Source organism: Oncorhynchus clarkii, chromosome 17 (assembly GCF_045791955.1).
Source record: "Oncorhynchus clarkii lewisi isolate Uvic-CL-2024 chromosome 17, UVic_Ocla_1.0, whole genome shotgun sequence".
Classification (NCBI taxonomy): Eukaryota; Metazoa; Chordata; class Actinopteri; order Salmoniformes; family Salmonidae; genus Oncorhynchus; species Oncorhynchus clarkii.
The window spans coordinates 6,244,747-6,260,539 of record NC_092163.1 but is presented as its reverse complement, the minus strand read 5'-3'; the positions used below and the strand labels follow the sequence as shown (position 1 = coordinate 6,260,539).

Sequence of the window (15,793 nt, the reverse complement as noted above, 5' to 3'; positions counted from 1 at the left end):
CAACGTATTTTCACAGTAAAACATGTTAGGTCCCATACAGGATAGCTCCCACACCCACACACACAGCACACACACATTACACACACTAACTGCCGAGGACACACAGATAAGACATACACCCACACATTGGGAGGAAGAGACAGCCTTGACTTGCAGAAACCAGCGCACACACCTAATCTCCTTTCTAGCCGAACATTGTGTGACTGAGGACAGCGCACACACCTAATCTCCTTCTTAGCTGAACATTGTGTGACAAGGAACGGCATGACAAGACTCAGAGGGATGACGGACGGCCCAACAGGGCCAATCCAAGAAGACTACACCTCAGCCTGAACCAACCCGAAGACCCGATCTTCTAGAATCAACCTACTTTCTGTACTGTATATAACATACATGCACTCTGTTATCTGGGTCTTCTTTTCTGCTGGTTCCTTAAGAACCGAATGAAATGGGCCTGTATACGTTGTACCAGATATCTTTACTCATAATTAAACTGTCACTTGTCATACAATAGACCACCTTGTCTGAATCGATCCTTGACCGGCTCACCCTCCTACATATCCCATTATCAACACTCCGTGTTGACAATAAAGGGTCCAGGCCAATTGGAAAAAGAGGTAGTCTAGCCCAAGAATTAGCTGTTATTACTTCGTCGGCTAGCCGGGAGATGCGCCTAGCTCAAGGCTAACTGGTGCAGGCTTCGGGACAGAGGCGTTAGCCACAATAGCCACTCGGTTGCAGCAAGCTGGCAGCAATGATCTGGTGTAATGGTCCAGAGCATGCGTCAGGAATCCCGGTGATGTGGTAGAGAAAAGCAGTCCGATATCCTCTGGTTTGATATCGCGCTGTGCAGACTGGCAGGAAGCTGGTGTCTGAGCTAAAGGTGAAGACCGCTAGCAGTGGCTAACAATGACTAGTAGCTAGTTTGCTGGCTAGCGTCTGATGGAGGTTCCAGTTATAAGGTATATTTAAAAAATGATGAACCAACTCCTTTTCCATATTTCTATAAGAGCCCCCGTGACCCAATTCACATCGGACTAAGCAAACCACAGCATGGTTGCGGATAGTTAAATATCCACTCTACATAACGAAAAGTGAGCTGTGGTTGCGGATAGTTAAATATCTACATAACGAAAAGTCACTTACGTTCCAAATAACGGGAGGACTTGTTCTCAACCATACAGGCCAGGAAACGTGGGAGCTTTTGCTCTACACGTGAAATGTTTTGAACTCTGAAATATTGATCACTCAAGAAGAAGTGAGTCCTCGGTGACAGCCTAACAGACAGCAGCTGGAAAGGTAGCAAATCTAGTACGACAACACTGACCGACGTGGACCAATCTCCAGAGAGAGAGATGGACCTTTCAGACCACGTGACCACACCACAAGAGTTATATTCAGGAAAATTATAACTTTGTAATCTGAACATTTTCCGTGGTGCCCCGACTTCCTAGTTAGTTAAATTTACATGATTTGTTTAATCACGTAATAATAACTACAGAGAATTGATTTGATAAAATAACAGTCTTCCCCTTTAATGATACTAAAGACAAGACAATATAGTTTATTGTACAGTCGTGGCCAAAAGTTTTGAGAATGACACAAATATTAGTTTTCAAAGTCTGCTGCCTCAGTTTGTATGACGGCAATTTGCATATACTCCAGAATGTTATGAAGAGTGATCAGATGAATTGCAATGAATTGCAAAGTCCCTCTTTGCCATGGAAATGAACAGAATCCCCAAAAAACATTTCCCCTGCATTTCAGCCCTGCCATAAAAGGACCAGCTTACATCATGTCAGTGATTCTCTCGTTAACTTCTTTGGGACTGGTGGGCAGTATTGAGTAGCTTGGATGAATAAGGTGCCCAGAGTAAACTGCCTGCTACTCTGGCCTAGTTGCTAATATTTGCATATTATTGGTAGATTTGGATAGAAAACACTCTGAAGTTTCTAAAACTTTTTGAATGATGTCTGTGAGCATAACAGATCTCAGGCAAAAACCTGAGATCTAAATTCAACCAGGAAGTGGGAAATCTGAGGTTTGAAGTTTTTCAACTCATTCCCTATCGAAGACACAGTGTCTATGGGGTCATCTTGCACTTCCTAAGCTTCCACTAGATGTCAACAGTCTTTAGAACCTTGTTTGATGCTTCTACTGTGAAGTGGGGGCTCTTAAGGGCTGTTTGAGCCAGGTGTCTGGCAGAGTGCCAAGAGCTCGTGACGCGCGTTCACGTTGCGTTCCATTGCATTTCTACAGACAAAGGAATTCTCCGGTTGGAACATTATTGAAGATTTATGATAAAAACATCCTAAAGATTCTATACTTCATTTGACATGTTTCTACGAACTGTAATGGAACTTTTCGTCTGAACTTTCGCATGGACTTGCTGTCGCGATTTTGGATTGTGTACTAAACGCTCGACCAAATAGGAGGTATTTGGACATAAATGAGGGACTTTATCGAACAAATCAAACATTTATTGAGGAACTGGGATTCCTGGGAGTGCATTCTGATGAAGATCATCAAAGGTAAGTGAATATTTCTAATGCTATTTCTGACTTCTGTTGACTGCACAACATGGCGGATATCTGTTTGGCTGTTTTGTTGTCTGAGGGCCGTACTCAGATTATTGCATGGTGTGCTTTTTCGGTAAAGCTTTTTTGAAATCTGACACAGTGGTTGCAATTGAGAAGTTTATCTAAAGTTCCATGTATAACACTTGTATTTTCATCAACATTTATGATGAGTATTTCTGTAAATTGATGTGGCTCTGCAAAATCACCGGATGTTTTGGAACTACTGAACATAACGCGCCAATGTAAACTCAGATTTTTTTATATAAATATGAACTTTATCAAACAAAACATACATGTATTGTGTAACATGAAGTCCTATGAGTGTCATCTGATGAAGATCATCAAAGGTTAGTGATTCATTTGATCTCTATTTCTGCTTTTTGTGACTATTCTCTTTGGCTGGAAAAATGGCTGAGTTTTTCTGTGACTTGGCTCTGACCTAACATAATCGTTTGTGGTGCTTTCGCCATAAAGCCTTTTTGAAATGAGACACTGTGGCTGGATTAGCGAGAAGTTTATCTTTAAAATGGTGTAAAATACTTGTATGCTTGGGGAATCTTAATTATGAGATTTCTGTTGTTTTGAATTTGGTGCCCTGCACTTTCGCTGGCTGTTGATGAGGTGGGACGCTACCGTCCCGAATATCCCAGAGAGGTTAACACAGATGTGAGTGTTGACGAGGACAAGGCTGGCAATCACTCGGTCATACTGATTGAGTTCGAATAACAGACTGGAAGCTTCAAAAGGAGGGTGGTGCTTGGAATCATTGTTCTTCCTCTGTCCAACCATGGTTACCTGCAAGGAAACACGTGCCGTCATCATTGCTTTGCACAACAAAGGCTTCACAGGCAAGGATATTGCTGCCAGTAAGATTGCACCTAAATCAAGCATTTATCGGATCATCAAGAACTTCAAGGAGAGCGGTTCAATTGTTGTGAAGAAGGCTTCAGGGTGCCCAAGAAAGTCCAGCAAGCACCAGGACCGTCTCCTAAAGTTGATTCAGCTGCGGGATCGGGGCACCACCAGTACAGAGCTTGCTTACGAATGGCAGCAGGCAGGTGTGAGGGCAGCAGGCAGGTGTGAGTGCATCTGCATGCACAGTGAGGCAAAGACTTTTGGTGGATGGCCTGGTGTCAAGAAGGGCAGCAAAGAAGCCACTTCTCTCCAGGAAAAACATCAGGGACAGACTGATATTTTGCAAAAGGTGCAGGGATTGGACTGCTGAGGACTGGGGTTAAATCATTTTCTTTGATGTATCCCCCGATGGGGCATCAGGGAAAAAAGCTTGTCCGGAGAAGACAAGGTGAGCGCTACCATCAGTCCTGTGTCATGCCAACAGTAAAGCATCCTGAGACCATTCATGTGTGGGGTTGCTTCTCAGCCAAGGGAGTGGGCCCACTCACAATTTTGCCTCAGGACACAGCCATGAATAAAGAATGGTACCAACACATCCTCTGCGACCATCTTCTCCCAACCATCCAGGAACAGTTTGGTGACGAACAATGCCTTTTCCAGCATGGTGGAGCACCTTGCCATAAGGCAAAAGTGATAACTAAGTGGTTTGGGTAACAAAACATCAATATTTTGGGTCCATGGCCAGGAAACTCCCCCCAGACCTTAATCCCATTGAGAACTTGTGGTCAATCCTCAAGAGGCAGGTTTTTGTACAAACAAAAACCCAAATTCTGACAAAATCCAAGCATTGATTATGCAAGAATGGGCTGCCATCAGTCAGGATGTGGCCCAGAATGTTATGAAGAGGATTGCAGAGGTCTTGAAAAAGAAGAGTCAACACTGCAACTATCGACTCTTTGCATCAACTTCATGTCATTGTAAATAAAAGCCTTTTGACACTTATGAAATGCTTGTAATTATACTTCAGAATTCCATAGTAACATCTGACTAAAATATCTAAAGACACTGACGCAGCAAACTTTGCGGAAATTAATATTTGTGTCATTCTCAAAACTTTTGGCCACGACTGTAGGATACATGATAGTGACAACACATGGAGTTGGGTTGGATATAGTCATGGTAGGATACATGATAGTGGCAACACATGGAGTAGGGTTGGATAACATCCTCTTTGAAAGGTTCATTGTACTCTTTAACTATGCTTCCTTTACTGATGACCTGAACAGATCATTTTTACCCTTTTAAAAATAGTTGTCAGCTATCCAGATATAATGGTCAAGAGGTTGTGAAGGGGCCCTTGAACACATGTTGTGTTTAGATACATATGTTTTCTGTTTATGAAGGAATAAAGGATTGACAGGATATAGGCCACAAAAAATAATATATAATTGTATTCTTTAACGATGTGCCCTTTACTAATGACTTAAACAGATCATTTTACCCTTTTACCCCAGGGGGCAAATTCAGGGCCCTTCACTGCTGTAGAAATGTTTTGGTACCCTTCCCCAGATCTGTGCCTCAACACAATCCTGTCTCGGAGCTCTACGGACAACTCCTTCGACCTCACGGCTTGGTTTTTGCTCTGACATGCACTGTCAACTGTGAGACCTAAAATCGACAGGTGTGTTCTTTCCAAATCATGTCCAATCAAGTTGTAGAAACATCTCAAGGATGATAAATGGAAACAGGATGCACCTGAGCTCAATTGAGTCACATAGCAAAGGGTCTGAACAATTATGTACATGTGATATTTTTTAAAAACATGTTTTACATTTGTTTTATTTAATCAATTGTAGAATAAGGTTGTAACATAACAAAATGTGGAAAAAGTCAAGGGGTCTGAATACTTTCCAAAGGCACTGTAAGTGATTGAGACAGCATCATTTCTATATTTTAATTCAAAATAATTGACCCATAAGAGAACATGACCAAAGCAAGGCGTGACCCATATAGAATTAAAACAACATTATTCTTAATGATAAATACATTGAAAGAAGAAGAGGATGATATTACAGGGAAAGAGGAAGATGGGAAAGAGGTTGTCAGAGTGGAAAAGGAGGAAAGGAGGAGGTAGAAGCTTTCAGAATCAAAAAGGAAGAAGGTGCCGTAACATTGAAAGAAGAGAATGTGGTGAAAGAAGAGGAAGAACATTTTGGTGTAAAAGAGGAAGAGGAGGCTATCTCAATAAAAGAGGAGGAGGAGACGGAAGTTCCGATTACCACCAGTGAGTACTGTCTTATAAACAGGGCCACAAACTATGTTGTTGTTGAACTAATGGGGTTGGTTTAATTTGTTGTCCCAACGGGAATCTGTTCCAAAAACTTCGTAAAGTACAAGGTTGCCAACAAACGCGGCATTCAAAGTAGCATGATCAATTCACCGAGCTAACTAACTAGCTGCCGAATAGGCATCAACTCACCACGTAGTTTATTCTTAATGATTGTCCGTAGGCTACCAGAGTGGATTAACGTGGTGAGTGTAAAACGTCTTAAAATAGCCCACTCCCTACCCGGTATCTCATTCTACTGTTATACGACTCTGTATGCGTTGCTTGTTGGCAGCCTTGTTATTTACGAAGTTTTTGGAGCAGATTCCTGTTGGAACGTTCCACAAATTATACCCACCTGAGCTAATGTGAGTACTGTCTTAAACAGGGACACAAACGATGCCGTTGTTGAGCTAATGTGTGGTTTTAAAGGGGCATTCTACTGAAGTTCTACACTTGAATATGTTCTTAGGTACTGCAGGAATTGTTAAAGGGTCAATCTGCCATTGGTACATATATTTTTGGGGGACTTTTAAATTAGATGTATTGAATTATCTATGTGGTCTATAATGAAGTGCACTTAATTTGGTATAACAGGCTTTTAAAATTCACTGTTGGAGCTTCATTTCTACTTAAAATATCAAAGGGGTGAAAAAAAGGCATCCATTTCGTGGAACGACCCTTTTGCATTTGCATCACAAACAATATATATATAAAAAAACATAATTGAGTGGCCAATTTAGGTCCTTTTTAGACATATTAATGGCTCTTGTAAGACCCTATGATTGCAATAAAAAAATCATAAGTTGACTTTGATGTTCTCAATCACGCAGGAGAGAGACATGACTATTGTGGATCCTCTGGGGAGCCTCAACAACATCCTGATGCTGACGAGGAAGAGAAGAGTCTCTCCAGATCAGAACACCAGATGGTACAGCTTGATCTGGTCTAGCATACAGCTTGCTCTATCTGAGTCTGGGTCTGGGCTGGGTTTCTGTAAAGCACTTTGTCAACAGTGATATCAGCATCCATAATGATCTGTGTCCCCTCTTTATGGTTACCAGGACAACGCTAGCCCTTCCTCCCTCCTGGAGTCCATGTGTCGTGCCTCTCCTAGTTGCTCCTTACTGCTGGGTATGAAGAGGTTGTCTGTGCTGCTGGTGGACTGCAGGAAAACAACAGGGCTGAGTGGAACTGTGAGAGGAGGAGAAGAGAAGAAAGGATCAGATTTGACACATCAAAGTAAGTGCTGTAGTTTAGTTTGAACAAATACAATAGATCTGCCCACTGGTAGCTGTTCCCAATAGGGCTGTCCCCGACTAATACAAATACAGCTTTGCACACTCTTGGCATTCTCTCAACCATCTTCACCTGGAATGATTTTCCAACCGTCTTGAAGGAGTTCCCACATATGCTGAGCACTTGTTGGCTGCTTTTCCTTCACTCTGCGGTACAACTCATTCCAAACCATCTCAATTGGGTTGAGGTCGGTTGATTGTGGAGGCCAGGTCATCTGATGCAGCACTCCATCACTCTCCTTCTTGGTCCAATAACCCTTACACAGCCTGTAGGTGTGATGGGTCATTGTCCTGTTGAAAAACAAATGATAGTGACTACTAAGCTCAAACCAGATGTGATGGCGTATTGCTGCAGAACATTGTGGTAACCATGCTGATTAATTTCCCCCGGCACAAGGTGCACCTGTGTAATGACCATGCTGCTTAATCAGCTTCTTGATATGCCTGTCAGGTGGATGGAATATCTTGGCAAAGCGACGCAAACAAATTTGTGCACAAAATCGGAGAGAAATAAAGCTTTCATGCGTATCGAAAAAGTCACATTCTGTATCGTACAGCAAAGGTTATATATACAATCACCTGCATGAAAGGAATCCAGTGATGTCTGTGTCTTGAGTGTCGTAGAACTGTCTAGTTCTCTGTGTTCTAAAACAGAATGAGTAAAATAAGTAATGTAAACATAATATCATTAATTACCAGGAAGCTGTACCACATTTTGTTTTACATTTTGAAATGTTTGAGAACTTAAATCTCATAACAAGGCAGTTTTATCATGTTAAGGTTTCATTCAGGTCTCTCTTTAAATAAACACTCTTTGGCAGGAGAAAAAAACAACTCGGAGGAACCAGAGCCAGAGATAGAGATGTCCAAACCAGCAAGACGACACCTCTGCTCCCAGATTGGAAAGAGTTTCATCAAGTTAGGAAACCTGAAAGTTCATGAGCGAATGTACACAGGGGAGCAGCCATACCATTGCGCCCACTGTGGAAAGAGTTTTAAACGGTTAGACACCCTGAAATCTCATGAGCGAACACATACAGGGGAGAAGCCTTTCCATTGCTCCCAGTGTGGAAAGAGTTTTAGCCAGGTAGGAAACCTGAAAACTCATGAGAGAATACACACAGGGGAGAAGCCTTTCCATTGCTTCCAGTGTGGAAAGAGTTTTAGCCACTTAAGAAATCTGAAATCTCATGAGCGAACACACACAGGGGAGAAGCCTTTCCATTGCACCCATTGTGGAAAGAGTTTTAGCCAGTTAGTTAACATGAAAAGACATCAGCGGATACACACGGGAGCAAAGCCACACCATTGCTCCCAGTGTGGAAAGAGGTTTAGCCAGCCAGGAAAGCTGAAAGCTCATGAGCGAATACACACAGGGGAGAAGCCTTTCCATTGCTCCCAGTGTGGAAAGAGTTTTATGCGGTTAGACACCCTCAAAACTCATGAGCGAATACACACGGAGGAGAAGCCATACCATTGTGCCCAGTGTGGTGAGAGTTTTAGCCAGTCAGGAATCCTGAAAGATCATGAGCGAACACACACAGGGGAGAAGCCTTTCCATTGCACCCATTGTGGAAAGAGTTTTAGCCAGTTAGTTAACATGAAAAGACATCAGCGGATACACACGGGAGCAAAGCCACACCATTGCTCCCAGTGTGGAAAGAGTTTTAGCCAGGTAGGAAACCTGAAAACTCATGAGCGAACACACACAGGTGAGAAGCCTTTCCATTGCTCCCAGTGTGGAAAGAGTTTTAGCCACTTAAGAAATCTGAAATCTCATGAGCGAACACACACAGGGGAGAAGCCATACCATTGTGCCCAGTGTGGTGAGAGTTTTAGCCAGTCAGGAATCCTGAAAGCTCATGAGCGAACACACACAGGGGAGAAGCCTTTCCATTGCACCCATTGTGGAAAGAGTTTTAGCCAGTTAGTTAACATGAAAAGACATAAGCGGATACACACGGGAGCAAAGCCACACCATTGCTCCCAGTGTGGAAAGAGTTTTAGCCAGGTAGGAAACCTGAAAACTCATGAGCGAACACACACAGGTGAGAAGCCTTTCCATTGCTCCCAGTGTGGAAAGAGTTTTAGCCACTTAAGAAATCTGAAAGCTCATGAGCGAACACATACAGGGGAGAAGCCTTTCAATTGCTCCCAGTGTGCAAAGCGTTTTACCCATTTAGGAAATCTGAAAGAACATGTGAGACTGCACACAGGGGAGAAATCTTACAAGTGCTCAGACTGTGGGAAAACATATTGCTCATCACAGTCACTTAAACGTCATGTGAGAATCCACACAGGAGAAAATAATTACTTATCCTAGTGTGTAAATTGATATTTCACATCACATTGACTTAAAATTCATCAGAGAACATACACAGTGCTCCCATTGTCTTATATTGTTGACTGAGAATGGGTTTACTTGTTTATACCATATGAAATTAAATTAATAATTGTACCAAGTATACTCAAACATATATTTGTATGTTTTTATTAGAAAACATTAATTGAATATGGAGTTGTCAGTTTCAATGTAGGATAGATCAGGTTCCATGTGTTTAAATTGTCATTTTTTAAACTCTGTGTGTGTTTATCTGGGTGTCATTCCTCCAGCACCACAGATTAATTAACAAGTGATATTTGGATGTGATGCATTTGTTCCATTGTTGACATTTGCATTGTTGGCCCACTGATGATTTAATGAAATGAAAATGTTCAGACTCTGTAATGGAAAATGTTAATTGTTTGTGTGTCCACATAACTGAGTATGTGACTAACCTTGTGAAACTGTCCAATTATAATCTCCTGTTCTTGGGAGTATCATTCTGTGTTGCAAACCAATTTGCACCTGTGTCCTTGTATGAACAAAGTCCCGCCCAGGAACAGGAAACTATAAAGATATGTGCTCATCACCCAATGCTTCAGGAATTCAGACTGTCTACACTGCGCTGTGTAACTCTGTTATTCTCTCTGAGCTCAGAAATAAAGAATCTTGGTTTGACTTGGACTCCAGCAGATCCTTATTTTATAATATCCATCACAACTCTCCCACGGATTGCTGTTCCATTATTGTCAAAATGAAGAGTTCCTCTTTTGACTTTCCTGGGGGCATTTACATTTACTCCCACTGGTTGAATAAACATTGTTTCCACGTCATTTCAACAAAACAAATCCACGTGATGATGTCAGATCAGTGTCGACAACTGATTGGATTAAAAACGCATCAACATCAGGTATTTTTATTAATTTTTCTAAATCTAACGACAGGTGACATTTTGTGTTTCATCCAACTGGGAACCTAAATCTAACGACAGCTGACATTTTGTGTTTCATCCAACTGGGAACCTAAATCTAACGACAGCTGACATTTTGTGTTTCATCCAACTGGGAACCTAAATCTAACGACAGCTGACATTTTGTGTTTCATCCAACTGGGAACCTAAATCTAACGACAGCTGACATTTTGTGTTTCATCCAACTGGGAACCTAAATCTAACGACAGCTGACATTTTGTGTTTCATCCAACTGGGAACCTAAATCTAACGACAGGTGACATTTTGTGTTGAATGTAACTAGAAACTAGATGTTGAACTGACGTCTGAGCCCAGTGGGCTGGTTTGAATAAGCAGCTAAGTTTCAGTGCAACTTAAAGTATGTCCGTGTTTCTATCAAACACACTGTTAAAGTATGTCAGTGTTTCTATCAAGTAGATAAGCTAAGCTATGTATTTTTTGCTGTTACATTCTGCATGACTAAATAAGAAATACAAGTTAAATGGGTTTCCATCGCATTTTCAACTCTACTGATGGTTTTAAAAAACTGTTGCGTTATATAGAAAACGCGCTCTTGTCCCCGTGCACTGTAGCCAGCAGCGGGTGATTACAGTGATTATTATGGATAAGAGAGATATTATTTCATTTGTCAAATGGCAGCCAAGCATCGATCATCATGTCACCAGAATAAGACCATCAAAATGTATTGGAAAGGAGCATCAAGCTCATCACGTGCACTTTCACCACCCTGTGAAGTTCATAACTTATTTCATCTGTAGCCTAATAAACTGCATGGGTTCCCAAGTCGTAGTGGGAGGACCACACAACATATCATCACGTGACTCCAAGTTAACAAAGATGTGATGGTTATTATATAAATATTTGCTCATAAAGGAGTTTCCACCTCCATGTCTTGCTTATAAATGTTTACTGACACAAAATGATCCCACCATGTCAAACAAACTGACAAATCGTCTGTCAGCATTTATAAAAGTGTTCAGGCATATCCTGTTTCCATCAGCCCGGTCATTACTTTTGAAATGGTTGGATCAATATCCACCTTCATGATGTGGATGAAGCCTGATTTGGAATGTCTGAGTAGTTCTATATGATGTCATAATACACCCCTCTGATAATCAAGTGATATTTGGAATGTCTGAGTAGTTCTATATGATGCCATAATACACCCCTCTGATAATCAAGTGATATTTGGAATGTCTGAGTAGTTTTATCTGATGTCATAATACACCGCTCTGATAATATTGTTAGGTTCTTATTTTTCAGAGTAATTAACCCACGGACACTAGAGAAGCTTTAACCAAGTTTAATTCTTCCCAAAGGGTCTGTACAGCTGTATTCAGACAGCAAAACATTTCTCTCCATCACAGTTACACAGAACACATATAACACACAGAACATATAACACACAGAACACATATAACACACAGAACACACAGAACACATATAACACACGGAACACACAGAACACATATATCACACAGAACACATATAACACACAGAACACACAGAACACATATAACACACAGAACACACAGAGCATATAGAACACATTTTTCCCCCAACCTTTATTTAACCAGGTAGGCTAGTTGAGAACAAGTTCTCATTTGCAACTGCGACCTGGCCAAGATAAAGCAAAGCAGTGTGACACAGACAACAACACAGAGTTACACATGGAGTAAACAATAAACAAGCCAATGACACAAACAAGTCAATGACACAGTAGAGAAAAGAAAGTATATATACAGTGTGTGCAAAAGGCATGAGGAGGTAGGCAATAAATAGGCCACAGGAGCGAATAGTTACAATTTAGCAGATTAACACTGGTGTGATAAATGAGCAGATGATGATGTGCAAGTAGAGATACTGGTGTGCAAATGAGCAGAACAGTTAATCAAATAAAAAACAGTATGGTAGATTGGGTGGGCTATTTACAGATGGACTATGTACAGCTGCAGTGATCGGTTAGCTGCTCAGATAGTTGATGTTTAAAGTTGGTGAGGGAAATAAAAGTCTCTAACTTCAGTGATGTTTGCAATTCGTTCCAGTCACTGGCAGCAGAGAACTGGAAGGAACGGCGGCCAAACGAGGTGTTGGCTTTGGGGATGATCAGTGAGATACACCTGCTGGAACGCGTGCTACGGGTGGGTGTGGTTATCGTGACCAGTGAACTGAGATAAGGCAGAGCTTTACCTAGCATAGACGTATAAATGACCTGGAGCCAGTGGGTCTGGCGACGAATATGTAGCGAGGACCAGCCGACTGGAGCATATACAGTGGGGCAAAAAAGTATTTAGTCAGCCACCAATTGTGCAAGTTCTCACACTTAAAAAGACGAGAGAGGCCTGTAATTTTCACCATAGGTACACTTCAACTACGTCAGACAAAATGAGACAAAGAAAATCTAGAAAATTACATTGTAGGATTTTGAATGAATTTATTTGCAAAGTATTGTGGAAAAGTAGTGTTATTTTAATAAGTATTATACAGAGTCCCAAAACTTTCTGGAGTTACAGGATGCAAATTTCTATTTGAAAAAGCTAGCCTTTGCTTTCCTGACTGACTGCGTGTATTGGTTCCTGACTTCCCTGAAAAGTTGCATATCGCGGGGACTATTCAATGCTACAGGATGTTTTTGTGCGGGTCGAGGGCAGTCAGGTCTGAAGTGAAAAAGTGAACCAAGGGCTATATCTGTTCTTATTTCTACATGTTTTTGAAAGGTGCACGCTTATTTAAAGAACGACCAGGCACCCTCGACTGACGGGATTTGGTCAATATCCTTCCAGGATACCCGGGCCAGGTCGATTAGAAAGGCCTGCTCGCAGAAGTGTTTTAGGGAGCGTTTGACAGTGATGAGGGGTGGTCGTTTGAGGCAGTGATCCCTGAGATCCTGATTGAAAACACACATTAACACACACATTAACACACTACCTATTCATATAAGTATTTATTCATCATCCACATATTCATATTGTAATGAAACAGCGGGGAGCAGGTCTTGAACCCTCGACCTTCGAGCCCGAGGTCCGTCGCGCTATCAACTGTGCCGCAAAAGCTCGTGCGGCAGGGTCGATTTCCGCGCTTATAAACCCAGGGTAGTTACAATATTAATATTCTACGTCTGTGTACAGGGACGTATTAGTTGTAAGACGAAAGAGAAAATATATCAGCTTATTGTTATTATTATTATTATTATTATTATTATTATTTTAATTATTATAAATTATTATGACGTTCTTTCCAATACAAAACGTGTCGTGACTATTGTTTCCAAACTGCGTTACCCACTCCAGCCAGCAGATGGCGATGGGCGTCTTTCAGGTGATGCTTCTTGCGTGACGTATAATGGACTGGACGGGACGCTTCTTCAGGAACAACAACACGGCTACTCTTTCAACCACCTCGGTAGCTTGCTAGCCAACATAAAACTTACAGATTGACGTTTTAGACCATGTTTGTGTACATTCGGCAAACCCAGTGTTTAAAACACATGTCAGCTGACGTATCAACTGGTTAACTTTAATCTAATTTGCCTTTTCAATTTGCAAACCTGTTAAAGATTGATGCTGAGCCTAGCACTCGGCTATTCGCTAATGCTAGCTAGCTAGTTAACTAACATCCCCGACCATGAGTTCACTAAACTACTATTCCCCTGCTAAAGAAGAGGATGTCTGCTGTACGAAGAAAGAAGCTCTAGAGATGAACATTGTCGTGAAAGAAGAAGAAGAGGTGGATATTACAGTGAAAGGAGAGAAAGAACATTTTAGAATTAAAAAGGAAGCAGAGGAGACTGTTATAGTGAAAGAAGAGGAGGCTGTTACAGTGAAAGAAGATAAAGAACCTTTTATAGAGGAAGAGGATGCTGTCTCAATAAAGGTGAAGGAGGAAGAAGTTTTGGGAGTGAAAGAGGAGACAGAATATCAGATTAACACCAGTGAGTACTGTCTTAAACAGGGGCACAAACTATGCCCGTTGTTGAACTAATGTGTGGTTTTAAAGGGGCATTCTACTGAAGTTCTACACTTGAATATGTTGTTCAGTACTGAAGGAATTGTTAAAGGGTCAATCTGCCATTGGTGCATATATTTTGGGGACTTTTAAATTAGATGTGTTGAATTCTTCATGTGATCTATATTAAAGTTCCCCTCATCTAGTATAGCAGGCTTTTAAAATGCAATATTGGTCCATCATTTCTACTTAAATATCAAAGGGATGCAACAGGCACCCATTTCGTGGAACAACCCTTTAACATTTGCATTTTAGGCCCTGTTTAGAGATATTAATGCCTCTTGTAAGACCCTTTGTGATTGCAATAGATGGTCATAAGTTTACCACCTGTTTAATGTTCTCATTCACACAGGAGAGAGACATGACTATTATGGATCCTCTGGGGAGCCCCAACAACATCCTGATGCTGACGAGGCAGAGAAGAGTCTCTCCAGATCAGAACACCAGATGGTACAGCTTGGTCTGGTCTAGCATACAGCTTCGTCTGGTCTAGCATACAGCTTGGTCTAGTCTAGCATACAGCTTGGTCTGGTCTAGCATACAGCTTGGTCTGGTCTAGCATACAGCTTGCTCTATCTGGGTCTGGGCTGGGTTTCTGTAAAGGCACTTCATGACAACAGTGACATCAGCATCCATAATGATATGTGTCTGTCTCCCCTCTTTATGGTTACCAGGACAACGCTAGCCCTTCCTCCCTCCCGGAGTCCCCGTGTCGTGCCTCTCCCGGTAGCACCTTACTGCTGGGTATGAAGAGGTTGTCTGTGCTGCTGGTGGACTTCAGGAAAACAACGGGGCTGAGTGGAACTGTGAGAGGAGGAGAAGAGAAGAAAGGATCAGATTTGACACATCAAAGTAAGTGCTGTAGTTTAGTTTGAACAAATTAAATAGATCTGCCATCTAGTATGTTACCAGGTATATTTCCACTACAGTAGACAGAGTTCTGTTAGTTGTTACCAGGACAACCAGCAGAGTTCTGTTAGTTGACATGAAGATGGACTGGTATCTGTTACCAGGTATATTTCCACCACAGTAGACAAAGTTCTGTTAGTTGTGTTAGGTTCTTAAATAAACAAACAGAGTAAATAAACTCAGGGACGGTTGGTAAAGCTTAAACCAAGTTTAAATCACCCATTGGGTCTTACAGCTGCATGAGACAAGCAACCTATTCACACCAGCACTGGTATTTAACCCTTCCAAGGCTGAGTCTCCTCCTCACATATGGTCAGACCAATACCTCTCTGTTGCTAGGCAGAACTGTAGTGATGACTGTTCTTTCTCCCTTCATCTGACCTCATCCTCAAATTCCTTCATCCTCCCTAACTCAGAGCTGTCCTGTTGACTCGTACCGGTCTGTGACCCCACCCCTCCTTTCCATATGATCCCCAATGTCAAAAACATGTTCTTTCTCACGTCATCTGACCTCATCCTTGAATTCCT

General features: G+C 41.7%; 3 protein-coding genes across 3 annotated transcripts in view; 2 read left to right on the top strand and 1 right to left on the bottom strand.

Moving 5' to 3' along the window:
• Positions 1-15,793, bottom strand: part of LOC139370061 (zinc finger protein 665-like) — a 166,186-nt gene that overhangs the window by 80,064 nt on the left and 70,329 nt on the right. The window lies entirely within an intron of this gene.
• On the top strand, positions 6,600-10,059 carry LOC139370089 (zinc finger protein 709-like). The gene is made up of 3 exons (XM_071109404.1): positions 6,600-6,691; positions 6,825-7,002; positions 7,880-10,059. Exons 1-3 carry the CDS (start codon positions 6,689-6,691, stop codon positions 9,379-9,381), a joined length of 1,683 nt encoding a protein of 560 aa, XP_070965505.1. The 5' UTR covers positions 6,600-6,688; the 3' UTR covers positions 9,382-10,059.
• LOC139370046 (zinc finger protein 850-like) overlaps positions 14,723-15,793 on the top strand; it is a 125,531-nt gene continuing 124,460 nt past the window's right edge. Inside the window, exons 1-2 of the mRNA XM_071109352.1 lie at positions 14,723-14,806; positions 15,031-15,208. Of these exons, the coding sequence (XP_070965453.1) occupies positions 14,804-14,806; positions 15,031-15,208 (181 nt within the window). The 5' untranslated portion in view covers positions 14,723-14,803. The remainder of the gene's footprint in view (positions 14,807-15,030; positions 15,209-15,793) is intronic.